This window comes from Gossypium hirsutum, chromosome A08 (genome assembly GCF_007990345.1).
Source record: "Gossypium hirsutum isolate 1008001.06 chromosome A08, Gossypium_hirsutum_v2.1, whole genome shotgun sequence".
Taxonomy (NCBI): domain Eukaryota; kingdom Viridiplantae; phylum Streptophyta; class Magnoliopsida; order Malvales; family Malvaceae; genus Gossypium; species Gossypium hirsutum.
The window spans coordinates 2,366,727-2,384,668 of NC_053431.1; the positions used below are offsets into that span (position 1 = coordinate 2,366,727).

At 31.0% G+C, this 17,942-nt stretch overlaps 1 protein-coding gene and 1 long non-coding RNA gene across 3 annotated transcripts; one reads left to right on the forward strand and one right to left on the reverse strand.

Moving 5' to 3' along the window:
- Window positions 1-53: 53 nt before the first annotated feature.
- Window positions 54-1,151, reverse strand: LOC121204876 (uncharacterized). The gene is made up of 2 exons (XR_005900025.1): window positions 991-1,151; window positions 54-603 (listed from the first exon to the last, which is right to left on the reverse strand). It is a non-coding gene; the product is annotated as an uncharacterized lncRNA (long non-coding RNA).
- Window positions 1,152-7,942: 6,791 nt separating this feature from the next.
- LOC107926230 (villin-4) lies at window positions 7,943-17,084 on the forward strand. 2 transcript variants are annotated; one of them, XR_001692173.2, is made up of 24 exons: window positions 7,943-8,251; window positions 9,464-9,592; window positions 9,830-9,929; window positions 10,244-10,312; window positions 10,435-10,671; window positions 10,760-10,937; window positions 11,049-11,181; window positions 11,380-11,542; window positions 11,627-11,774; window positions 11,912-12,012; window positions 12,615-12,767; window positions 12,987-13,055; window positions 13,152-13,220; window positions 13,319-13,456; window positions 13,803-13,931; window positions 14,113-14,260; window positions 14,408-14,418; window positions 14,664-14,804; window positions 15,017-15,142; window positions 15,221-15,286; window positions 15,602-15,926; window positions 16,010-16,218; window positions 16,295-16,468; window positions 16,571-17,084. XR_001692173.2 is itself a non-coding variant. In XM_016857019.2 (23 exons), the coding sequence occupies exons 2-23, from the start codon at window positions 9,537-9,539 to the stop codon at window positions 16,406-16,408; spliced, it is 2,883 nt and encodes a 960-aa protein (XP_016712508.1). In that variant the 5' UTR covers window positions 7,943-8,251; window positions 9,464-9,536; the 3' UTR covers window positions 16,409-17,084. The 2 variants fall into 2 exon arrangements, 1 of the variants encoding a protein (XP_016712508.1); XM_016857019.2 differs by having other exon boundaries at window positions 16,295-17,084.
- The last annotated feature ends 858 nt before the right edge of the window (window positions 17,085-17,942 follow it).

A 17,942-nucleotide genomic window follows, 5' to 3' on the forward strand; every position in this document is an offset into this window, starting at 1 on the left:
ACTCAAAATTTAACATAATAAAATAATTAAAATTATAATTAGACCTAAATATATGGATTCAACACAAATATTTTTTTATTAAAGTTTCACTAATAATAAAGAACATAAAGTTACAAGTAGAAATATATGTCTGACAAGTTACAATATAGAATAAAACTAATATAATGCATAGCAAACAAAGAACCGAACATAACCCAAACAAGGCATATGTATAACGTAGGCCAGGGACTAACATGCACATTCAGGGATGGCACCAAGGGGGGAGGCAGGGACCCTAGCACCAAAATGAAAATTTGTTATTTTAGTCCCTTAAAGATTTTAAAATTATAAACTAGTTTACTTGGGTCCCATGTGTTAAAGGCCAATTTTGGGCCACCCTAAATTACTCAGCCCAATACATTAAATCTCAACAATTTTGAACCCAAACTAAACCTACCCATTACCCAAACCCAATACAAAACCCTTAGCCCAACTAAACACTAAGCCCAATACCACAAATCAGAAACAAAAAATACCTAAACCCTAATCCTAGCTTGTGACGCCGAATCCTCTAACATTCAGCCACCCACCGTTCACCCACTCTCTGCTCCACCGCCCCAGTACCTGCAAGAAGAGATAGAAACAATAAAAAAATGATTGAAAGAGGGTTATAAAACCCGAATCAAAATTGTAAAAAGGGAGGGGGAATATGGTTTAATACAAAAAACGAATGTAACGAAGGCATTTTTTTCTTTCTTTCTTTCAGAATATTCAAAAGAAAGAACAAAAACAATACAAGCACAAACAGATCGGAAACATATAAGGGGAAATACAAGAAATAAGATCGATCCAGCAACCAAATACCAACATCAAAACCTTAAGGAGAATATTTTTTTTTATCTCTGTTTTTACTTTCGAATTTATTCCTTGTACATTTATAAATACAAAAATATAAATAAACATAACAATTTTAAAAAACATAAATAAAAAGAAAAAAAATTATAAATTTACCTTCTCCGGCCACCGTGCGCTGTGGCTGGCGCCGGCGACAGACAGTGGCCGACGATCGGCCGGTGACCGGCCCCCAGGCTGAGAACCCCTTCCCCTCTCCCTCCCCTCTCTTCCTCTCCCTTCTTCTCTCATTTTTTTTTCTTCCTCCCCTTCCAAATAAATTTGTTTCAAAATTTTTTATCTTTTATAAGGGGGTCCCCCCCATTAAACGAAAAACAACATCGTTTTGGCCCCGGGTCGGGTCGACCCGACCCGCTCCTAACAAGACCCGCGTGTTTTTAAAAGCTGAAGGGCTAATTTCGCTTTTAGCCCTTCCTCTTTTCTGGGATTTTACAATCAAGTTTTTTTTTATTTTCAATTTGGCCCCATAATTTTCATCGCTTTTCAATTTGGTCCCCGTGCTGCGCTGTGTTTTGACCAAGGGGTTTATTGTGCTTTTAGCCCCTCCAGGTTAGGCGCGTTTTATAATTTCGTCCTATTCTTTTTATTTTTATTTCAAATCGGCCCTAACAACTAGTTTTTTCAATTCAATTTCGTCCTCTTTTTTTTACTTTTTCCGTTATTCTACTTTAATTTTATTATTGTTATAATTTTATTATTATTAGAGGTGATCATGGGCCGGTCCGGGCTGGGTTTAGGCCGGGCCCTGACAAAATTTTAGGCCCGTCTATTAGGCTCGGGCCCGGCCCGGCCCGAAATATGGGCCTAAAAATTTGTCCAAGCCCGGCCCGAAATAAAATTGCTAAGCCCGACCCCGGCCCGACCCGACCTATATTAATTTTTTTTACTTATTTCATTAAATAAAAAATTTTAAAAATATATAAATCAAATATATTTAAAAAACATAAAAACAAATATTAAAACAAATAAAAATAATACTAAAACAATTCTTAAAACAATACATAAATTGACAAAATAATAAAAAAAATGGTTATACTAAAAATTTAAAATGATTAAAAATAAAATAAAAATATATATTAATATATAATTTGGGCAGGGTCGGGCCGGGCCCGGGCCAAAAAACTCTTACCCGAGGCCCGGTCCGTTTTCTAAACGGGCCTCGTTTTTTTGCCCAAGCCTATTTTTCGGGCATATATTTTTACCCAAACCCTCTCATTTTTCGAGTGGGCCTTCGGGTCGGGCCGGGCCGCCCAACCCATGATCAGCTCTAATTATTATCATCATTATTATTTATTAGTGTATAGTTTATGTATATATGTATATATGTAGTAATGTTCTATTACTTTATTTTTATAATTTCATTATTATAGTAACTTTTTGTATCTCAATATTACTATCTATATTATTATTATTTTACCACATTATTATATTATTGCTGTTATCAATATACTATTATTATATTTATTAATAATATTATTAGTACTAATATATATTTTCACTTAATGTTTATGTATGTGTCTACGTGTATGTATTTATGTATTGTACTAATAGTTTTCTTTTTTCATATTATTATCTCTAATATATGTATATATTGTATATGTTTATATTATATATATTATTTCTTTACTATTCTATGTATATATTTTTATACCATATCGTGTATATATCTTCGTTACTCCTATCATCATTATTAATATTAGCATGTGCTTTATATATCAAATGTATGTATATATGTATCTCTAATGCTGTGTTTCTATTTTATTATATATGTATTGTAATACGCATATGTATGTATTTTAATTAATTGTATGTATTTCGCATACTATTTCATGTAGGTATTTTTATATAATCCTTATTATTGTTACCAATGTTAGTACATATATTTTATTATACGTATATATATTTTTATATACTATTATTTTCATATGTTATTATACTCATTAATTTACTTATTATTTTTCATATTGTCACTCATGATATTAATATTATTATATGTTATTTGGTGTACATATATCTTTTATTGTTACTATTTTTACTATTATTATTAGTACAGGTCTGTTATATATGTATATTGTATATATTCATTTTAAATATGTTATGTATATATATATATTATGTACCCATATTAGTATTATTATGTAAACCCTTTTCATTCCTATTTTACGTACACATTCTTAATGTCATTATTACGTATATACATTTATTGTTTCCATCTCATATTCAATTCTAGTATTACATTATATATTTATTGTTTATAATATTATTCTCACACTTATATTTGTTTCAATGTACTTTTAGATTTGTTGTTAATTTATTTTTATTTCATATCAATTCGCTTTACGTTCAAACGAAAATCTTTTTCTAATTAATTTCAATAATCAAGGCAACGCACCGATTTAACAATAAGTCATCAAATTTCATCGCTATGTTGGATGGAATTTGACGGCTCGTGTTAAAACTGTATATCCTTCTCAAAAACCAAAAAAACCAAAATTTATCATCTTTTCAATTGAATTACGACTAAATGTTACATTGAACTTGCATTTTTGAAAATCAAGATAACACGTGTTTATAATATACCAATTTTGGGCGTCGCGAGGGTGCTAATACCTTCATCGCGCGTAACCGACTCCCGAACCCTACTTTTTCTCTGGATTTGGACGTAGACCTAAACTCGGCCTTCCTTTTGTTTTAAAAATAAATTTATTAAGAGTCTGATCACACCTATAAAAAGGATCGGCGTTGACTCCCTTTCTTGTAAAATCAAACTTCAGTTTTCAAATTTTTAATAAATCGCCACAATTAGCGACCAAGCGAAACCAAAATTTTTACGTCGCTACACCATGAAAAAAAAAATCAGTTTAATCCTTTTAACACTCTAAAATAACAAATATATACAAAAATAAAATTATAATACTTAAATTTAGCTAAATGGGGACTAAAGAAACACCCAAATATTTTGCCTTTTGCCTTCGAGATATTAGAATCAAACTTTTTACTTAGCCACCCTGTCCAGGGTTGGCGGTGGTGGTCGGTGTTGACGGCGCTGGCGGTTGTGGTTGGCGCTGGACCAACAGAGTGACGGCAAAATTAGGATTTTGTATTTTTTCCATTTTCTTGTTCTATTGTCCACGTAATAGATTAGGGAAATTACGGTTGTACCCTTATGTTGCCTTTTAAGTAAGGTGAGAAAAAGGAATATTCCTTGGGAAAAGGGTATCACGAGATTACGACACCTAATAGAAGCCTTTTATTTTATTTTTTCTCTCGTAATAAAAATAAATAAAAACACTTGAATTTTGTTGGTGGTTCTTGAATTTGACGTTCACGATAAAATTAAACAAAATCCTCTCTTTTAAAAAAATTATATCTTATTTTTCGATTGAATTTTAGCTCGATTAGTACGAGTATTATTAATATAAAAAGATATAAATTCGACTGTGTTAAAACACATTATCTTCCTATTTATGGGTTGGAGAGAGATTATAGATAGTTCTAAATTTTATGTCAAAAAATAATAAATATGATTAGAATCTATAATAAAATTATTCAATATATATATTATTTTATTTTTTTAAATTAAAATTTGAAATTTTATACGAAGATTTGATTAATATAGTTTTTTCTTTAATTTCTTGTCTGTTAAATATAAAAAATTATATCATACATAATCAAAAGTTAGCCAACTTTGAAATTTTTGTTTAATTGAATTCTAGTTTGATTCAATTTAAAATTAATTTATCTTGAAAAATAAATAATTTAAATTTATGTTTCTTTTTGCCAACGAGACATTATAAATTTTTGTATGAAAGTGGAGGATTTAGTAATTGCGTGGTCAAATTTGAGTCAAATAATGCACAATTATTACGTGTGAGTTTTAATTTATAGGTCAATTTTAGTATGGATTATTTCAATTCTTAATTTGTTTACGCTTTATATTAGTTTGATTCCACTTTATAGTTGTTCGGACAAGTATTTTTTAGGTAAAAGGACATCTCCAAATGCTCAATTTCAACATCGAACAAATTAGCCTCTCTTTCAAAAAAAAAATTAGAGTAATTTAATCCTTGCCGATTTTGGAAATGAGTAATTAATGACAATTAATTACAATATTAATATATTGCGTCAATTTTACATAATTTCGATTGATATAATAACAAATTTATGGGATGAGAGAGACTAATTTGCTCATTATTAAAATTAAGAAAGACGAGAGAGATCAATTATATAATGATTAAATTGCTCTTTCTTTAGATAAATCAATTTACTCGATGTCGAAATTGAGAAAAACTATAAATGTGCTTTTAATTATTTTTTTTATTATATTATGATTAAATTTATATATATGTATTTTTATAAGAGAAAGAGGATAATATTATCTAGTAATCGAATCGAAACTTACGTCAATCAAAAATTTTAAAAAATATTTTTATCATTTCACTGATGATTTAATCGAAACGAGTTAAATATTTTAATAATTTAAATTTAAATTCTATTTAAATACTTTAAAATAATCTGAACACACATTCAAACTTAAAATTGTTCAAAATATTCGATTGGGTCACAATATTTATTCAATGTACCACTTTCAATTCAAATGCCACGAGGTGGGCATTAAAAAATAATTTAAAATTTAGCTAACTTATTTGATTATGATTGTAATATAATAATATACAATATAATATAAAAAATATATAATATAGTTAGTGATTGAAGAAAAGAAAAAGTAATGTGCTAGGCTAGAAATGGAAAATGGTCGGTAAAAGTGTTGAATGTTGGTACCTAATAATAATAGAAAATGGGAGAAGTCTATGGATCGAGTCGGGTGATATTTCGATTTAACTTGAATCAAAATTTATTATTTAAAATAATAAAATATTTTAAAAATTATTAAATTTAAATATAATTATTGTTAAAGTTTGAATTTTTGATAAATAAATAATAAAATTTTCTCATTTAAAATTTAATTAGTATACGTTAAAAGAATAACCCGACCCTAAATAGGACTAAAAAATAAAATAAATAAATAAGAGAAGCAAATTAGCATAATCAAAGCCCCCACCACCTAACTTTACATGCTGAATCATGGCCGGTGACAGACCTATAATGTATATTATTCTAAATAATCCATTTTCATGTTCATATTATTTTCTAGACTCTTATTATATTTTAATTATTTTTCTCCTATTAAAAATTTACTCTTTCAATGTTAATTGAATATTAACTCGATTGAGATCTTACATGTACATAGTTAAACATGTTAAATTAGTAGTTAGAACTTTAAGGATTTATAGGTAATATGTATTAAAAAATAATTAGTCTTTTCACTTCATTTTTCAGTAAAAAAATTATTTTTTGGACTTTTTTTTAATGCATAAAAATACTGATAATCAATCTTTACTTTTAAACTCGCGTTCTCCTATATTAACAACAAGATTAATATCAATTGACAAAAAAGCATGACATTAACAATTATCGAACAAATATAAGCAAATTAGTTTTATAAATAATTTAATCAATTACTTAAAAATAATTCAAATGTATATTTCATATATAAACATTTTAACAATGAATTACAATAAATTATTTTATTATAATTTAAGTTTATATATTTTATATATCATCAATTAATAATATTAACATATTTGAATATTTTTAAAATTCTCACTTATTATTTTAAAATTATCATGCTTAAAATTAACATTAATATTCTCGAAAAATATTTTATATATAATAAATTAAAAACAAAATTATAACCCAAAAATAAATATAGAATGATTGTAAATATATTCTTCATCGTATCATTAAAATTTAAATAAAACTAAAAGTTAAAAATATAAAAATAACATTTAACATAAAAATAAATATTTTATTATTTTTCTTCAAAATTTCCCCTTATTTAATTTTTTAATTTTTTTCCTTTCACTTTCACATATATATATTCAATTTTATAAATAATAATATTTTTTTATAGTGCCACGAATTTTCGGTATAAATAAAAATTATCAATTTCATAATTCATTAAATGTATTCTATAAATGAACTAATCCAACAAAAAAAAAAAACTATGATGATGTGTGGCAATTTATTGATTGCAGTAGTTGATTTGACCAATTAATTCTATTAACTGACTATTTGAAAATGTTTGGTAAAACTTAGTTAATAAGTGTAAAACGACAAATAAAAACATGTCACAAATAAGAACATGAGGTAAAGAAAATAATTTTTTAACAAATATGATCAGATATTCATTCCCAATCAACTGTGAAAAAAATTACTCATTCCTAGCGTTTTTTATTTTGAAAGTTTTAATTCAACAAGCTCTTGCAAATATCTATTTATCGAACCTTACAATTTAATTAAAAAGAGCCAAAAACTCTGTTTATCAAACACCATCTATATAAAACTATTTTATATTACAAGTTTTAATTTTTCTACTAAAGCGAATTAATATTTAAATTAAAATTTTATTTTTCAATAATAATTTCACATTAATATTAAAAAAATAATTAAATGACATATTAATCCAAAATTTATTTAATTATTATACAAATTACTATTTTTTGAAAAATTATAAAATTACTTGTTTAGAAATATTATATTATCAAAAAGAAAAAAAAACCTATTTAATTTCTTACAAAACACAAAGATTCCGGGACATCAACAGTAACAAAAACAATGAAATCTTTGTAAAACGATTAAAAAGCCGTAAAGAAAGGCAATAAGCCTTTTTAATCTTTTTTTTCATATATATATATGATATAAATATTCCATTTTTAAAGTTTATTTTTTTAATTTTTAACATTTGAAATAAAATTGACTTCAAATTTGTAATCAGTTAATTGATTTCAAAGGGAAATCAACCAACCCATCATCATCATCATCCATAAAATGTTTTCTTTTTTTTTTTTCAACTTTGTTTTCACTGTAGTTTTGATTGGTCTTTAAATATTTCTACCTGCATAAATTTAATTTAATTAATTATTAATGAGATTTTACAGTTCATTTTGAGTTATTTTTTTTTCTCTAAAAGAAAAAAAAAATTTGGGTTGCCATTAGTGATAAGCACGACTGGCAGTCATCATTCCCTTTCAATTCCTTCAAACCCCCTTTTTTTCTCTCTTTTGTTCCTTTCTCTCTCTAGCTTTTTCCCTCTCTACAATTCATGCTTTGTTTCGCTGTCTAAAGCTTCCATTCCAATTCTATTTTTTTTCCTTTCAATCTACTTTTTTTGAGGGTTCTTCTTAGCCTTTATTTTTTTAACTCTCAAAACACTCTCATATATATATATATATTTTTCTTTTTTCTTTTTTTGGATCTAGGTTCTGCTTGCTTTCTGATAATCATCTTCAACAACCAGGTAATTCTTTTTTTTCTTGAACATATTTTTACTTTTTGGGGATTTTTGGTGTCTGGGTTTTTTTTTGAACTAATGTTCTATCTACTAAATTCAAGAAGATTATAGAGTTTGAAGTATATATTTTCTGGGTTGTTGAGCTTTACAATATTGGGTTATTATTATTATTTTGCTATGACTTTGTTTTTGATTTTTTTTTTTAAGATTTGATCTATTGGTTGGTGATGTGTTGTTGCTTTAAAAGTTTCAAGCTTATGTTTTATGAATTTAACTTCATTTTAGTAGGCACTGACTATAAGGAGCATGAGTTAGCTATGTTTTTTCTCGGGGGGTTCATTTGATATGAATTTTCAATAAAATATGGTGTTTTTGTCACTTTCATGACATTGAATTTCGATATCTGGGAAACTGTAAAATCTAAAACACAGTGATCGAATGTTGTATTCCAATAAATTTAGAATTTTTTTTTCTGTGTTATGGCAAACATGGATCTAGTAGGACTGGACAGCTAAATCAACAGTCTGCTTTATCAAATGGATTTCATGAGATTCTAAGCTTGGTCTTAGCTGATTCAGCTTACCTGTATGCAGTTTTAGAAATTTGTCTTTTAGTTGACTGATAAAATTAGCTCTACAACTTAAAATTGGACTAAGAATTTCAAAGAGAGCTGATTAAGCAAAGAACAATTATAGCCGGTTAGAACTCAGGGTTATGAGTCTATAATGTCTGTACTAGTTCTAACTTAAGATCTAATTGTTTGAACTCTTATCAACTAGTAGCAATTTTTTGGGACCCTTAATGAAAATTTGTAGATAATTAAAGAAAAAGAAAGAAAAATAAAACTGAACTCTTGTCCTTTGCTGGCAATTGCTTCTGGAAAAATGTGAAAACTGCACCCTGAATTAGAGATGCAGGTGGTTTCTATTCATGTTGATAAAGTGTTCGATGTGAAAATGCAAAATAATGATCTATTTTGTAGGTCTAAGCATTGGCTTTGTAGAGTTTAGTGCAAGACATTCTTCTACTTAATGAATAACTAATCTAAGTACTGGTTCCATACTTAAGTGATGCTCAAATTTAATCATTTTGTCGACAGCAATACCATGAACGATGTTGTGAGAGAGCGATGCTTTTTTCGTTTCTTTAGATTCTTTTCCTGCAGTAATTTTATTTATCTATTTGATAATTCAAGTGATGGTGCTGATAATGTTTCAGGTTAAGTCTATTACTTGCTTCAAGCTTGGGACCTAGAAGATCAAAACATTAAATTTAAAGCTGTGTAATAAGTATGGCGGTTTCCATGAGAGATTTAGATCCAGCTTTTCAGGGAGCTGGGCAAAAAGCGTATCCTTCACTTTTTGAAACTTGCATTGTTATGTGGTTTATCACTCTGATTGTGTACTGTTCTTTAGATCGATAGTCGAAATAAATTTTTTATAGTAAATTTAGGTTGTACATTTAGTGTAGGGTGACAACAAATGTAGAAAGAGAACAACTATCACATCTGCTGCCATTTCAATCTTGGTATGTCTGCTTTTGAGTTGCTCTTCTTCATGAATTATTCTCCTTAATAGTTTGCAGTGGAATTGAAATCTGGCGCATTGAAAACTTCCGCCCTGTTCCAGTTCCAAAGTCATCTTATGGCAAATTTTTTACAGGGGATTCCTATGTTATTTTGAAGGCAAGTCTTTTCTATTTTACATATTGCTTGGTTGTATTAGCACCAAAATTTGAAGCTTGTGGATTTGTTAATAATATTTTTGATGCGATCGCTACCATGGAGAAAAGGATCTGCTGTGGCTTTTATTTATAATCTTTGCAAGGTTGTAAGCATTTGGCTGTTGTTGTTCTTTGCATTGGGGTTATTTATAAAAACTGAATACTCATATATTTACTAGATTATACTTGTAGTTTGAGGCTTTAAGATGCAACTAAGTTTTCCTTCTCAGATTAATGTTCTTTAATGTTACCTTCTTTTTTTTTTTTTTGGCTCAGACAACTGCCTTAAAAAGTGGTGCCTTGCGTCATGATATACACTATTGGCTTGGTAAAGACACATCCCAGGTAAACCTTGTTCCCACAAAAATCTTTTTACTTGTTCAATTCTTAACCTTTGAGAAAGTAATAGGTTGAATTTTGAACTAAGATATCAGATCAATTTTGTGACCACAACTTGTTTAACATAGGATGAAGCAGGTGCTGCTGCAGTCAAGACTGTTGAACTTGATGCTGCCCTTGGAGGGCGTGCTGTTCAATATCGTGAAGTGCAGGGCCATGAAACTGAGAAGTTCCTTTCCTATTTTAAGCCATGTATCATACCCCAGGAAGGTGGAGTAGCATCTGGATTCAAACATGTTCAGGAAGAGGAACATAAGATACGTATGTTTGTCTGTAGAGGCAAACATGTTGTCCATGTAAAAGAGGCAAGTCTTTCTAAGGACAAACGATACTCAATGTCAAGTGCGATTCAATACTTTTCATTCAAGAAGTTGATGACATGTTTCATGGCAGGTTCCTTTTGCTCGATCCTCACTTAACCATGATGATATCTTTATACTGGATACAAAGTCTAAAATCTTTCAATTTAATGGGTCCAATTCATCCATTCAAGAGAGGGCAAAAGCCTTAGAAGTTGTTCAATACATTAAAGATACTTATCATGATGGGAAATGTGAGGTAGCTGCCATTGGTGAGTAAACTAACAGATACAGATCATGAAGGAAGGGAAGAATAAGATAAATGGAGTGAGAAGTGGATATTGTTTATAAACTGATAGATTCTATCTTATTACTCTATGCAGAGGATGGAAAGTTGATGGCCGATGCTGAAACTGGAGAGTTTTGGGGATTCTTTGGTGGCTTTGCTCCACTTCCAAGGAAGACTGCCAGTGATGAGGATAGGACTGTTCAGTCTCATACAGCCAAGCTACTAAGGTAATTTTATCTTGGTTTGGCAATGGCGATGATGGTCAATTGCTTATGCAAATAAAATTTTCGCTTTCTCTAAATAGACCAATTAGTCATCTTTGAGTGAAAAGAAAAATACTTTTGCATTTGGTAAAAGGCCTTCTTTGTGTCCTATAATTTTGTGCTTTGAGAAATGCTCTCATTGGATTATATTTGCTTTTCAAGTGTTGAGAAGGGGCAGGCAAAGCCTGTTGATGCTGATTCCTTGACAAGGGAGTTGTTGGACACAAATAAATGCTATATATTGGATTGTGGGTTAGAAGTCTTTGTATGGATGGGAAGAAATACTTCTCTTGATGAAAGAAAGACTGCAAGTGGAGCGGCTGAGGTAATAGCTCTGTAAGGTGATTTAAACCAACTTTTATATGGATTTCTCATTCGCACCTTTTGCATTGTTGATGTTACCAAACAGGAGTTAATCCGTGGTTCTGATCGACCAAAATCCCAAATAATTCGTGTAATTGAGGGGTTTGAGACTGTTGTATTTAAGTCGAAGTTTGAGTCATGGCCCCAGACCACTAATGTTGCTGTTACCGAGGATGGTAGAAGCAAAGTTGCTGGTTAGTAACTGAAATATCTTGCAATTTTGTTGTTTTTGATTTATGAGTTGTCTTTTCTTAATCTTTATACTATTTTAGCCATCAAATAATCATCATTTGTCACCTTAAACATTAATATATTTCAATGGTTTCTGTAGCACTTTTACGACGTCAAGGGCTGAATGTCAAGGGCCTTGCAAAAGCTGCTCCTGCAAAGGAAGAGCCCCAACCTTATATTGATTGCACCGGAAATTTGCAGGTATATTTGTACTTGTGTAGCTATATTTTTCTAGGTACTGAATTTTTGAATGTATCATGCTCCCTTACTGCCATGCTTCCCAGACAGTGGAGCAAGAAATTTGATCTTGAGTATGTCGCACTGACATTAAAGTAATATATATATTCGAATATGATTAAAGTATTAAGTAAAAACTGAAAACACATTAAGAAACTGGTTGCCTAAATATTGTCAATTTGTTCATTTGATTTTATTGGAAAGAAAAATTCATGATGAGTTAAAAGGCCATGTGCAATGCTAGTTATAGTATACAAATGTACACGCACAATAAAACCTTTTAGGTTGGTAGACTGAATATCTGCATTCTGCGGCCATTCCAAGCTTCTTGAAGAATATTGCTAACTCATCCTTTTGGCTCTAATGATGGGTTTATGTTATTGTTAAGAGTTTCATTTGTTCTATCTTTAGGCTTGTTATCATGCTTAAACATATAGCCAGCTTAGTCCTTATGTAGCAGGTGGCAATGGTGCTCTTCTCTTCATGCATTGGACATAATATATGGTACATACTGTCTTTGGGTCTGAAGCCAGTTTACTGATGATGGCATTAATTTGGCTGTGCAGGTTTGGCGTGTGAATGGCCAGGAAAAAGTTCTTCCAGCTTCTGATCAGTCAAAATTTTACAGTGGGGATTGCTATATTTTTCAATATTCTTACCCTGGAGAAGACAAAGAAGAGTATCTTATAGGAACATGGATTGGAAAGCAGAGTGTTGAGGTGATTAAGCATTCTATTACTCTCTTTGGTCTTTCTGTTCCGAAAACTATTGAGTGCCTTAAGCTTTCAACCATAGTTGCAATGACAAAACTGTCTTTTTTCCCAAACAGGGAACACATATATGTACCATGGATGTGACTTGTCCTCATCATGCTACCTTTTCTTACAATGCGTGTACTATTTTTGTTGCTTTACTGATAATGAGTTTTTGCCTAACAGGATGACAGAGTTTCCGCAGTCTCTTTGGCAACCAAAATGGTTGAATCAATGAAGTTCCAGGCTACCCAGGTAGCTTTTTTTAAACTAGACCATTGTTCTTTTTCTGAAGTTACTGTTTGTATATGTTTGTATTTCCCTTCTGACGGTATTTTATCCGATCATCAGGCTTGCATCCACGAAGGAAGTGAACCCATTCAATTCTTTTCGATCTTCCAGAGCTTTATTGTGTTTAAGGTTTGAGGAATTTTGATTTGTAAATTTTACTTCAATGGATACTCTTATGTGTCCAAGTTCTCCTTAGATAACTGGTTCAATCATTTAAAATTCATCAGGGTGGTCTTAGTGATGGATACAAGAACTACATTGCTGAGAAGGAGATCCCAGAAGGGACATACACAGAAGATGGTCTTGCACTGTTCCGAGTACAAGGTTCTGGGCCTGATAATATGCAAGCGATACAAGTTGAAGCAGTATGTCCCAAATTTTTCTACTATATTTGTTTCGTTAAGAACTCGTAGCAAGTATGATCCTTATAAAACTAGTTTTTTGCTAGAGGTCTAACATCTTCCACGTGATAGCGGTCGGGTACTCATTTTTATTGTTTTTGATTTCTGGAAAAGGTTGACTGGACCATGTTCTGCCTTCCATGACTGGACAATCTGAAAGCACGAGTCCTGAGAAAGTTGCTAATAATTTTACCCCTATGCCGCTTATAAAATGAATAGATGGACTTCAAATTTATTTCGCTGTACATTTATTGTTTCCGAGATGGAACTTATGCACTTTTCCCTTTTTTCTTTATTTAACTTCTATCAGGTCGCATCATCTTTGAACTCCTCTTACTGCTACATTTTACATAGCGGTTCCACTGTCTTCACATGGGCTGGAAACCTAACTTCCCCTGATGACCATGAGCTTGTTGAGAGACAACTAGATATCATAAAGGTTCGATTTGTATTTTCAAGTGGCTTCCTTCCCGAAACTTGATTTAGGCTTGATGGAATAGTATGGCAAAGTGGATAGATTGCATCTGTTGTATTGAATATTTGTTCACTTTAGAAACAGCTATTTGAGTTTCCGATTTGATTCTCTAAGCTTCGATTCATACCCTTTTGATTATCTTCAGCCTAATTTACAATCCAAGCCACAAAAAGAAGGATCGGAATCTGAACAGTTTTGGGAGTTGCTTGGAGGAAAATCCGAATACCCAAGCCAAAAGATAGCATGGGAACCTGAAGGTGATCCTCACCTATTCTCCTGCACGTTCTCGAAAGGTATTGATAACTCTCTAATGGTTATAAGGTTTTTAATTTATGGTCTTAGTTCTACAAATGTAAAATGTTTATTCATAATTATAGTTTTCTAATTCCTTATCTTTCTTCATTGTCATGGTTCATTGCAAATTTCACTCCAATCTGTAGGGAATCTTAAGGTGCGTATCTACTTATCAGCTACTTCCAAATTTGAAAACTACGATTTTATCAAATGCGTTCATGACTTTTATATGTATGATCCATTTATTGGTCATGTTAGCACGCTCGTAAATGTTAAGCGCACTTATTTTTTTACTATATTGCAAAAAAAAAAGAAAAGAAAAGAAAAGAAAAAAGAAGCCCAAAGTAAGAAAAATCTCGTCTTTTATCTGCATCATTGGCTTAAACTGAAGTTCTTATGCAGGTTACGGAGATATATAACTTCAGTCAGGATGATTTGATGACTGAAGATATATTTATCCTAGATTGTCACTCAGATATCTTTGTCTGGGTTGGACAACAAGTCGATACCAAGAATAAATTGCAGGCCTTGACTATTGGTCAGGTAAGATCAACCGGTTATATAGGTGGAAACTATAGTTACACACTACTTTTTAAGGGTACTATTTTCACTCGTCAACATATTAAGGATGTCGAGTGTGCACATGTAAATGGACTAGTTCTTGGTTGGTTCGTACAATATCTATTAGGGATTAGGAATAGTTTGTGGTCTGTTCCACCTGGTGTGTTCTTACATTTCAATCTGTTGTTGGACAGAAATTTCTTGAGCATGATTTTCTCTTAGAAAAATTATCTCGTGAAGCTCCGATATACATAGTCATGGAAGGGAGTGAGCCACCCTTTTTCACGCGCTTTTTCTCATGGGACTCCGCAAAGTCTTCTGTAAGTATCTCTGCTACTGCATTGGAATCATGGTTGCTTTATCTGTGCAAGGATCTTAGTGTTTTTATTTGCTTGCAGATGCACGGAAATTCGTTTCAAAGGAAACTTACCATAGTGAAAACTGGGGGTACACCAACAGTCGATGTAAGACTTCACTTTAACTCTCTCATATTAGTTGAACTTTTGCCGCTTTTGGTATGGAGTGATCACTATCTATGTTGCTTGGACTCTTCATTTTTCTTGAAGTATCCATGCCTGACACCCGTGCCTAAGACATATCTGGGTATGGATATGAGAATATGACTCGGACTTTCAAAATACATGGAAAAACTTTTCAAAGGCATACCTGTAAGCTGGAGTCCCAGTAACATAGCATGTGTCCATTTTTGTGTTCTCGTTACCTCTTTGTCGGTTATCTTTAGAGTTAATTTTCGGATTAACATCTTATTGTATGTTTAGAAACCCAAGCGTAGAACGCCAGTATCATATGGTGGAAGGTCTAGTAGTGTGCCGGACAGATCACAACGTTCTAGAAGTATGTCCTTCAGCCCTGAGCGAGTTCGTGTGAGGGGAAGGTCTCCCGCTTTCAATGCACTAGCAGCTGCATTTGAGAACCCTAATGCTAGAAACCTTTCTACTCCGCCACCTGTGGTTAAAAAACTCTATCCAAAATCCGTGACTCCGGATTCTGCAAAAAAGTCTGCAGCTATAGCAGCTCTTACTGCATCGTTCGAAAAACAACCACCACCAGCTCGAGAGACCATCATACCTAGATCTGTGAAAGGTATGCATTTTCCGTGTTTCGAGACCAAATTTTATGTTATTTTCGTATTTGTACTCATAAACGAAGCATGTATCTTGATGAAGTGAGCCCACCGACACCCAAAACAACACCAACACCAGAGCCTAACTCCAAGGAGAATTCCATGAGTAGCAAACTAGAATCCCTCACTATACAAGAAGATGCTAAAGAGGGTGAAGCTGAAGACGAGGAAGGCCTTCCAATATACCCTTACGAACGTCTCAAAATAACCTCAACCGATCCTGTTTCTGAAATAGATGTGACCAAACGAGAGGTATGATTTAAGACTATGATTTTAAGATGGTATTACATTTGTTCTTCAAGACTCTTATAACCGGAAAAAAATGCAGACATACCTGTCATCTGAGGAGTTCAAGGAGAAGTTCGGGATGAAAAAAGATGCATTCTATAAATTGCCGAAGTGGAAACAAAACAAACTAAAAATGGCTCTTCAACTGTTCTAAGTCCCCCCTTTGATTCATCTGTGCTATTTATTCAAAACCCCCTTTCAAATGAGAGTGCAGGTGGAACAAAACATGCTTCCAAATCCGTACAAGTTTACCTCTTTCTTTTCTTAAATCGAATCCACAAATCGTTCTAACTATATTCATTTTGTTCGGCTGCAGTGGGAAGAACCCGAACCTGTTTTCTCAGGATCGAAAAAAAGGGACAGCATCAGTGCATATTTAGCTGCTTCTGCTCCCCTAAGAAGCTTTTGGTTTTTTTCTCTTTTTTGTGTCATTAATAGACAAATATCTGGATTTCAACCCCCCCCTTTTTTTTTCTCATCTGGTTGTTTGGATGTCTAGAAAATTTCTTCCTTTTTCTTCTTGGCTTTTCTTTGTTGTTTCTGGTTGAGTTTTAGCTTTTTCTTTTTATTGGTATTCTTTATGGTCACAGTGCTTTGTTGTGAGGTTTGCATTTTTGCATTTTTTAAATTTATTTTTTATTTATTTTTAATTTGGTTTTCCAAAATGATTAAAAAATTAGAACAAATATTGGGAGCTTGAAAATGCCAGACAATTTTAGGTGTATTTTGTATTTAACTTTTGAGGATGAAAAGTTTGTACAGCTGAGTGTAAGAACTAAGAACTAGTTCATTTTGCCTTTTGTTTTGGATAATAAAAGTGTGATCTTCTATTTTTCTTCTTCTCTTTAATTTAAAGAGAAAAAAATTTTGATCTTTATTAGTATTTACATTATTTCCCATCTTTAAACTTTTAGTAGGAAAGATTTTTTTAACATATATTATGTTAAAAGGAACTATGGATGAGCGATGAGTGTTTACTTTCACTGCGGCGTGTTTAGTTTTTTATTTTTATTCTATAGTATTATTATAATTTTTACTTTTATTACATTATTTTTAATAACAGGTAAACTTATCGTCCATCTTTATTGTTCTAATTCTTTTTCGTTATACATTATTTATTTGGTTCTTTTCATAATCGATGGAAACCTAAATTTTAATTTGATTTTATGTTATAATGTTAGCTACTTGATATTGATTAGCTTAATTCGAATATGAAAATAATTTAAATTTAAAATAATCTGAATTTGAAATGGTATAAATATAATCATAAGAAATTTGAATAACTTGAATAAAAAGAATCTATATTTGAATTCTCATTTTCATTTCTATTTTGGGTCTATAAAATGAAATATTTAACTTTTTGGTTTAATATATGATAAAATTGTATTTTAAATTTTTTTAAATGATAAAATTTTGATTTAGTTATTGAAAAGATTATCAGAATACAGATTATTAAATGGTGAAATTTATTTTAATTCTCATAAAAATATAACTTAATTTCGGCTTCTAAATATATATTCAAACAAAAATAAGGAAAACTATAAAAAATAGTTATTTTTGTTTATCTCAAATTATATTTTAGTCACTTATGTTATTATTTTGTCACGAAAATGTCACTTTACTGTTAAACTCTATTACCTCTCTAACGGTAGTCTTATGTTGTAGTCTAAATAAGTTTTAAACGCCAA